General features: G+C 46.8%; 1 protein-coding gene across 1 annotated transcript; it reads left to right on the forward strand.

Annotated features, from left to right (window-relative positions):
* Positions 1–603: 603 nt before the first annotated feature.
* Positions 604–6,349, forward strand: LOC136444864 (patched domain-containing protein 3-like). The gene is made up of 4 exons (XM_066442617.1): positions 604–1,964; positions 2,366–2,503; positions 2,802–2,964; positions 3,262–6,349. Exons 1-4 carry the CDS (start codon positions 1,311–1,313, stop codon positions 5,925–5,927), a joined length of 3,621 nt encoding a protein of 1,206 aa, XP_066298714.1. The 5' UTR covers positions 604–1,310; the 3' UTR covers positions 5,928–6,349.
* Positions 6,350–9,979: the final 3,630 nt, after the last annotated feature.

Raw genomic sequence — 9,979 nt, forward strand, 5'->3', positions numbered from 1 at the left:
GCTGGGGGTCATCATGATCCGTTGTGTATCAGAGAAGTGTTTCACAAAATATTGGATACGTACCTTTAAGCTGTAAACGGTCAGAAGCATTAGTCCAAAGTGCTCTGCTCATTCCAATAATAATCTGCTCGCCTTCACTTTTTCTTGAAATGGATTCGTAGTTTTTGGCTACATCGTTTGGGTATAAGAGGACGTACGTAGGGACATTTTAAAAACCTTGGAGAAGGCTTGGAAATAGGTTTGGACCTTGGGCTTGGAAATAGGTTTGGAAAGCTTAGAAATGGTCTGATGAAGACTTAGAAATGGGTTCTTAATGGTATGTAGAAGTTTTCTCGCTGTGTCGCTTTGGGCTTTCGTACGTTGGGGGTTGTCGCCGACGGTCGCTTGTTCGCTATATTTGTTGTGCAAATAAACGTCCAACATTTCCTATACGGTCGGCATAAAGGAAATGTTTATAGTCAACGGGACTCTTATTCAAGAGGTTGTTGACTGCCGTATATCCCCCAACCGTTAAACTCGTCTTTTTGACAAGCGCCGTTTCTATGGAAACCATTTGGATTGTCCAAACAAGGCGACAAAAGCGGCCACGAACACTCGAGTCGACTGAGAGGCTCCGTGAATGAAGGCGGGAACGTTTCAGCCTTCTTTGGTTACGCTCGAATAATCAAATTCTCTATTCAGGCTCTCAGCGCCATTGTTTACGCAGCGCGCGTACCATTACCTGCGGATTATTGTAGTAGTTGGAGCCATTGGATGTTGTTCCTGGCCGTTTTGTAGATACCCCTTGGGGGGTAGAAGAAAGAAGACCACTGCTGGAAGACTTTTATATATCGCCTGCTCGTCCCGAGGATGTCGACACGAACCGAGCGCATGGGAAGGAGAGTTTCGCCCAGATTGGACGCCGAGATGTGATTAAGGGCACGTCATACTTCCAGGCAGTGTTTCATTTGTTCCTCGGACACTAATCAGACTTACGTAGTTATGTAGTTTCCCTGTACAGGCACAAAGAGCCCAGGGAATCGGATTCAAGCGGACGGAACTGTCGTTACCGTTGGAAAGCAAGCTAGCTTGCGAGAAAACGAGACTCGCCAGACGTTAAGAAGAGACGGCGAAGGATGACATGTTGACCGAGTTGAGAAGGAAGAGTCGAAAAACGTGTTCGCATACGCGGTGAGTCTTTTAAAGTCTTCTCCTCGCATTCACAAGGAGTTACAACGCTTTAATGAAGTTTCTGTTGGATACAGAAGAATAGAAGCGTCTACAATGGCGTAGGGAATTCTGCAACGAGCTAAGGAGAATCAGCAGATACCATGGTGTGTATGTGGATAGACAAGAGAGTTCGACGGGTCTTTAAGCAATGGGGAGTCGCTGTGGCCAGACGGCCAGAACCCTTAATCATTCTCCCAATAGTTGCCACAGTCTTGCTCGGGTATTTCGGACTGATTCAAGTCGCCGTTGATGACAACTTCGACTCTTTGTTTACACCGAGTCATGGCCAAGCTGAACAGGATGTGGCAAGGCTCCAAGCCCTGGGATTCGAACCCTCGGACCTTACACTTGCAGCGGCTGCAAGGGTCATTGTTCAAGCAAGCGACGGAGGAAACGTACTACGTGAAGAAGTCTTGCAAGAAGTCTTACGCCTTCATGACGTAGTGTACAACGTGAGTAACGATAGAGGGGATAATTTTACGACGCTCTGCCGCAATTCGTCCATCGACGGGTCGTGTTACGGTAACAATATGGTTCGGTTGTTGATTACAAATGGAACTGCCATATTGGGTAACCTAGAATACCCTTACCACGGGGTGGACAGCAGTGACAATACCTCCAGACAGTTCATAGGAGACGAGTTAGGGGGAGTGCGGACAGGATCCGATGGAAAAACTGTACGCGAAGCCAGGGCATTGCAACTGTCGTACCACTTGCAGACGCCAGAGGGCCAATGGACGGAGAACTTTCTGCAGGTAGGGGTTTTCTTGACACCTGATACTCACAATAACAAATATGCTCTTACTTTGAATAGGGGAGGGGCACTAAAGATAGACATAGTTCTCACTCTGTGTATTCGTTTGTAAGTTGTGCATCTTGTAAGATTACCAGCTGTATTAAATCAAAGTCACACCTGTAGGTCTGGTAAGGGATCAGTATTTTTTCTTTATACGGAAAAATACTATTTCTTTAAAAACTAAAGAATAGAATCTTAGAAATATCTTCAGGAAGATCAGGGTACTGGTATTGCTACAGTAGGACATTCTATGTGACTCTCATAATGGGGAATACAATGCTGGTAGTTGCTTTTTTCCCAAATGTGTTATACCAACATAGCCTTATAAAACTTCATGCTTAACATTTTCACCTTTCATAGGCCATAGAAAGCTTCACACCAGACAACATCACGGTCACCTACCTGACTGCCACGTCACTCAGCAGGGAACTCGGGGGAATGCCGGGAAGACTCCTGCCATATTTGGGTGGCTGCGCTGGGATGGTGGCTCTGTATTCTGTAAGTACAGGAAACACAAAACAACTACCATGTTACTGTAACACACAATCACAAATATTCATATCATGTTTCGCTCTACCATAGGTGGAAACTTGATATTTTGATGTTTGTACAAGATATGGAAACTGGTGAATAGATATGTCAGACCACAGATTGCAATATGGCAAAATTGGCGATGAAATCCTGATGGTGACGTCACATGATGACGTCACAGGAGTGTTTAACCCACCAACATGGTGGACCAAACCACGTAAAAGTCACGTGACTCACATCCAAGTCGAACCTTTTCATTTTTCAGGTCTTGTCGTTCATAATGGTGGACTGTGTTCGGTCGGAGCCGTGGCTGGGGCTCATGGGATCGCTGACGTCACTCATGGCCCTGACGTCAGCCGTTGGCTTCTTGCAGCTATGTGGGCAAAAATTGAACACCCTTGAAATGGCCGCCATTTTTATTTTGATAGGTGAGTGTTTTATGTCATAATCTTTCAATCATGTATACCCTCTTCAGATTTATTATTTTGCAGACACTTTATTTGATACAAGCAGCAAATTTCCCACTCCCATAGATTATGCAATCCCAGAGCCATAAATACGACTCGAATTTCGGAATTACGGTACTGCAGCAGAATTTCCGGTTTTTCATATCGTCTTCTGGACATGCTATGGGATGGTAGCCTGGTATTCAAACCTACTAGCTCCCAAGTCTCCTATCCGCATCTTGCATTTGATAAATTATTTTATTTTACTTCAATTCACAGGCAGCAAAGTCGGCAACACGCACACGTTGCTATGGGCGTGGCGCAGGACAGACCCCACCCTCTCCGTCCGTCACAGAATAGGTGCCGCCATGGCGGACGCCGCTTCACCCATGGCCATTGGCTCTCTGACCGACTACGTCTCATACGCCGCTGGCATGGCAACATCGTTCCCCGCGGTTCGATCGTTCTGTATCTTCTCCCTGGTCGCCGTGGCGTTTATTGACCTGTATCGGCTGATGTTTTTCGCGGCGTTTCTGGCCTTGTCGGGACACAGGGAAGACGGGAACAGACATTGTCTGACGTGCATGCGTGTGAGAACCTCCTCGTCGCAGTCCCCTTGTTACGCCCTGTGTTGCGCCGGGGACGGCATGCCGTCCGCACACGTCGAGAAGAGGTTGTCGGTCATGCGTAACGTCACCAAAGAGGACATGCAGAACCCGCTGTTGATTGCACCGTCCAACGTGTTGCCGCGTTCGAAACACGCGTCCGTACACTCGGCGGCGACCTTCCCTCTCTACCCACCCCAAGCGGAACACACCGACTCTCCTGAACATGCATCGCCCAAGACGGCAGACCCTCTTCTCGCGGACTTTTTCTCCTCTTACCTCGGACAATGGCTGAAGAATCCGTGGATGAAGTTTCTCATCGTTTTAGTCTACCTAGCATACCTTGGCGCTGCAATACGGGGGTGCATTCTGGTACAACCAGGACTCAACTACAACAATCTTGCAGCAGATGACTCGCATGTCACCTCATTTGCTGCCCAAGAGACGGAATACTTCAACTTGTACGGACCTAGGATAGACCTAGTCGTTACGAACAGAGGAAAATTCTCAGATCAAGAGGTCGAAGAAGCGGTTGAACAGAGGCTCCAATCGTTCAGCCAAAGTCCACTCTTCCACAATGATTACGACGTTTGGCTACGTAGTTACGCAGAATCTTCACGTGTGTCGGTCTTAGCAAAGGATGCCACCCCAGGCTCGCGCCAGACGGAGATTATGTTAGAAGCTCGTCGGATAGCGACAACAGGGGACGTAGAAATGTTGGCATACGCTCCCCAGTTTGCCTTGTATGGGCAATTAACGACAGTACTGCCCGAAGGTCTCATGGTGACGGGCATCGCAGCCGCCGCCATCTTTGCTTCTACGTTCCTCCTCGTCCCCCATTGGACGGGAGGGTTCGTTGTCGTCATTTCCGGTGCATCGGTCATGGTAGGAGTCGTGGGGTACATGGCATTGTGGGATGTGAAGTTCGACGTCGTTTCGACCGCCGCCATCTTGGCAAGCGTCGCCCTAGCGACTGACCTTCCCGCTCACGTGACGTACGCTTACGTGGTAGCTCTCCGGACTTCAAAACCGTGCAACTGTGTTGTAGCAGCGATGCACACTGCCGGCATGCCAGTGGCACAGTCAGCTGTCTCAACCATTCTTAGCTTAGTCCTCTTGGCAGTCTGTCCAGCTGAGACCTATCGCGCCTTCTTCAAGATAATTCTCCTCACCGTGCTGTTTAGCACCGCCCACAGCTTCCTCTTTCTTCCCGTTCTTCTCAGTTTCATGACCCCGTGTTTTCCGAAGACATCGCACCGAAAGAAGGCGGGCACTCCTTCGGAAGGAGGCAGGACTAACGCCGACGAGTCCGGCGTCACGGCCCCTTGGCAGGAGCATCTTGACCAACTGGACAAACACATCTCGCTGTGGGAACAGACGGAGTTCCGCTCGAGCATAAGCGACGCGACACCTTCAGCCATAGGGAGCCGCATGCTTTCCACATTCTCGTCCTTTTCGACTTCTCCCACGGCAGATTCACTCTATCGTGGACAGGGAGAGAGACAGAATCCTCGACAGGCACCCCAGAGGTCTAACTCCATGTTTGGGCCCCGTACGTCTCTAGATTTGTCTCTCTTTGAAAACAGGCGTCGAATGTCTTCCCGTGACGTCGTCATGCCATCGGCGAGACTAGCCAATCACCAGCGAGAGAGAAGCGTCACCGACGGGGCCCAACCGTCGCGTCGTTTGTACAAATATGGAAAGAAAGAAGCGCAAGACTCCATGCGTTACAGGCTGGTCTTTCCTCACGAGGATTATTATCGTCAAGCGACGCGAAACGGAAACGCTGTCGTGCACCGTCGGGAGAGTTCGGGCGAGTCGGCGTCCAGGCCGATGTTTGCCGAAGACGCCTCCGACTATTCCCGACCAAGGCTGCATAAGCAAGACTCGCACCTTTCCGTTATTTCAAATCCACGCTCGGTGTCATCCATTGAAGATGAGCTCATCACGCCGAGGGCGGTCGTTGGACACCCGCTACCGGGCATGCCCAAACGAAACTCGCGCATCTCGCGCGAACCCTCGCGAGATTTCTCTTCATCGCGAGATTTCTCTTCACCGCGAGATTTCTCTTCACCGCGAGATGGCGAGCACATTCCCCATGTTGAAATGAAGGGTCGGGACGAACGCATGTCTCTACCCGTAATACCCCAGCTGCCAGACCCTAAGCAGCACACGGACCAAAGAAGATCCGTTGACCAGGCCAACAGCAAGATTCGCTACTCGGGAGACATGCACCAAAAGAAACATGCACCAAATAAACTCCTCAATGAAGAAATGAAGGCTTGGATCGGGTGGGTCATGGATTTGAAACGCAAGGACATGGAAGTTTCCATAATCTGACAGGCATTTTATATGCATAGATCTATTGCAGAAATTGTGTAGACTTCAACTGCCTTCAGCCAGAGACCTTCATTACATGTCGTGTAGGCATTACTGTAAATGTGTAATGTCTTAGGGAGGCTATGGTAGACGTCTTTGAAATTTGCAGTATCCTTTTTTTCGCTTTTCTTCTGATGAAAATATTTTATCACCATTAATGTTGCATATGACACTTTTTGATACTAATGAAGAGGATAAAGTGAAAAGAGAAATTGTATATTTTGTCTATATTGTGTTCATATGTTGCGCAGTGATTTTCCTAGTATCAAAACTGACTGACAGTGGTATGCACACGTCACATGACGATAGATGTAAAAGGTTGACGCAACAAAAGGTCATTTAACCTTTGATGACCTGACTTTGAAATAAACTTGAATTTGTGATGATTTGAGTCATTGATTATTCTTGCAAAGTTACCACAGGTTTCGGGCAACTGTTCTAATGACCAACTAGACCAACTAATGGCGGACCGTGCCGCCTGGAGGGAGAGGGCAGCCTTAGTCCGGGCAAGCCGCCCGATTCGATGATGATGTTCTAATGAATATCCAACCTTCTCCCTGCTGCATGACCCTGTCATCAATACAAATTCTGTACCGAAAGACTACCTAAACAGGAAAATGGTTCAGATGATAAATCTGACATGATAGGGAATTTGCTTAGCCACAGAATCCAAATAGCTGAAACCAAATAGCTGAAACTAAATATAGATTATGTTTCAGTGACCTTTTGACTTAGAAAAAGGCTTCAAAAAAGAATTGTAGTTATGTCAAATAAAAGGGCAACGAAGTCATTAGAAATACCATAACACAGACTATTGTCTGACCCTCTTGCCCTGATGAAAATGTAAGTCCCTCTAGATATAATTTTCTACAAAGGGGTCCCGAGTATTGTAATTGCATTGCTTCGCAGAACAAACTTGGACTGTACAGTTGAAAAGAAGATGAACGCCTGAGGATAAGCAGTGCCAGACGTACCGATTAATCAATGCCGCCTTGCGGACGTGACCAGCATAACAACCCCTTTGAAAGAGAGACGATCAGTCATGAATAGCACAGATTAGATATTGACAAAGGCAAAAAAAAATTGGGGAAATTAAAAGCAGGAAATTGCTTTACGGTTGCATAATTGTAAACGCCTTCCTTTGCACAAAGACAAATGGAACGCCTGATTACCCGTTAAAACACCGTTCTATATCATTTCAACCTGAAGGGCATGTGATTCGAATCGATGGCAAATCACCGCAATTGTCAGCAAAGTTCGTTAGACTTCGTATACACTAGGTAGCTATTAAAGTTTCTGAGAAAGTTGGTAGAGCCGGACGAAATTGATGTTTTAGCGATGGGAGCGATCATTTGTTGCCAACTACTGTAACATGGTAAGGGCTTACAATGTGCTCTTAGATAGTTACGCATTGTTTGGCTATCTTTTGATACTCCCTGGCCTTGAACTATTTTATGTAGTTTCCTATAGGTACTCTTAGATTCGCAAGCTACAACAATACTGTTTAGCCGAGACCAGACCATACCAGTGTCTCCAGACCATAACCAAATGGTACTTCCAATGCCTCTCGTCCTATCGTTGTGCATGAGACGATACTGGTAATGACTTCGTTCCCATTTTACATCAGGGGCCCGGCCGGGTTGTTTGTGAAAACGAAAAAATGCATGTCAATAAAATACACAATATATGGTAAGGAGTATTTTTCTTTACGCTTGGTGTCTTTTGATGTCTTTTATATCATATTTTTTCGTCCCCGCAAGCTGCCCGGCCGGGCCCCAGATTGGAAATGAGACCGAAGCAAAACACACATGGATTCAAAGAATCATATGACAATATGGTGACTACCTTTTATATTAAAATGCGTCACTCCGCAATTCTGCACGGCGCCCGAACATGATTATAAGCTACGACGAGGGTTCTGACAAATACCATTCCACAAATTGTTCGCCATTTTCACTGAAATATTGCATGGCATGCCCTTACGTCACCAGGACACAAAGGCCCGTTGAGAATGATAGCTCCGCTGATTTATACCTGAGGCCTAGGTCCCTCCCCGTTACATGATGATTAAAGGCCTTCCTGTTTTCGTGCGGGTCTCTACATCCGTTTGCTTGCCTTTCCGTACGTCTCGTTGATGTGACGACCAACATGTATTATTCAGATATCACGCGGAAAGTCAGGGTGATTTCAACCAAGAATGAAAGCAATGTTGTCACAACTTTTTTAAGCACAGCAATACCATTTTGATGGCGGTAACGTGAGTGGATAGACCACACCCTTAGAGGCGTCATTGTGACGATCAACCTGTGTTATTCAGATAGCGCGTGGTGATTTCAAACAAGAATGAAAGCAAAATTGTAACAGCTTCAACAAGCCATTAAGCACAAGAATAACATGTTGATGGTCGTAACGTAAGTGGGTAGACCACATCCTTAGAGTAAACTTATCTTCCATAAATCTACAGTCAAGGCGTCCACTTAGAGCCAAGTGCACGTGGCTGCAGCTGAGGGATGCTCTTAACTTATATGTATGATCAAAGCTCCACTTAGTTTGTTTTCGTTATGAAGCAATACGACATGTCCCCGTGGCACAAGTGGTATATGGAACAAAGGTCGTGGATCCGTGGGCCGAAGTTTGATCCTAGGGTCGGCCAGCTCGAACATCTTGTAAAGGAAAGCATTCGTATCATCGGCTGGTGAAGTAAAGGTGTATGAGGGAGCTTCATGTGTAAGCTTCAAGTTTCAAACCTCTGCACGTAAAAGAACCCAACACACTTATCAAGAAAATCAAGGGTGACCCGTTGTGCTTGGCCAAAACCGTGAGCAGTAGTGAAGCCGCATTGCACTACCGTTAGCTCCATTCAGGATGTCTGCTTCACGTCTACCTTTGGGGGACACATTGTTTATATTGCATACCCGGTACACAGCCTCAAGGCGTAACACACCAGGTTTGTACTGAACAGTACAAGCTGCATATCCTTTATCTTTATCTTTATTCGAAATTGGCGACAATACAATACACAGTGGAACGCCAGGCAGACAAGCTGATGTTGCGGACCACTAACATTACAACTACACTGAATACGACAATAAGGCACTTAGGCAATGCATATCCGGACAGTTCTAATTGATCCGCTCACATTAAGAAGGACCCCTGCTCTTTTCGATAAGCGTGATGGGCTCTTTTGCGTGCTCGAGGTGTGGATCTCCACAAACCCGGGGCCTCGTTCTATCCGAAGGATGTCCCTAACCGAAGCAAGGTACTCATTGCAAAGTGAGAAAATCGTGTCCCCTTTTCCTGGGGCGCAAAACCCTGCCACTGTGCCACCGCGCCGCCACATCATACTTGTCATTCCCGTAGAGTGATAGAAATCTACAGGTTTCACTGTACACCCCAATAGTGGCCGTTCTCGGGAAATGAGATGTGCACATCAAGCTTATGGAATTGAGAATACATCATGTATGTGCCTGGAGGACTTCGGGAGATTATATAATAAGATAATTCTGTTAAGGTAAAAGCATCGCTGGAAAGTGTCCAACTGTACTGTGAGCCCTCGAGGTACATGGCGCAGGTTTTGTTATCTAGTTTACAGTGTAAGAACGACCTCGACGTCTTACGTAAAAACACAGTCATCCTCAATTGAGTTATTGAAAAGAATCCATTAGTGATGTGCCCTAAGGCACACCACTAGTCTTCCTGGACTTCGTAATTGACATCACAATACATACAGTAGACACAACAGTACATACAATGCCAATGGCAACGACAACATAACGAACATCAATTGAGGTCAAGCATGATACTTTTTCAAGTAGCTATTAGTGCAATGCGGCTTCGCCAAACACACCGGGTCACCCCTACTCTTCTCGATAAGTTTGTTGGGTTCTTTATCGTGCATAGGTTTGAAACTTGAGACTTGCATCTGGAACTGCCTCATACACGGGCCACGTCACCATCCGAAATGGCAAATGCTATCCCTAACAAAAACTTGTCCGAGCTTGAGACCCTAGTAT

Source organism: Branchiostoma lanceolatum, chromosome 11 (genome assembly GCF_035083965.1).
Source record: "Branchiostoma lanceolatum isolate klBraLanc5 chromosome 11, klBraLanc5.hap2, whole genome shotgun sequence".
In the NCBI taxonomy this organism is placed as follows: Eukaryota; Metazoa; Chordata; class Leptocardii; order Amphioxiformes; family Branchiostomatidae; genus Branchiostoma; species Branchiostoma lanceolatum.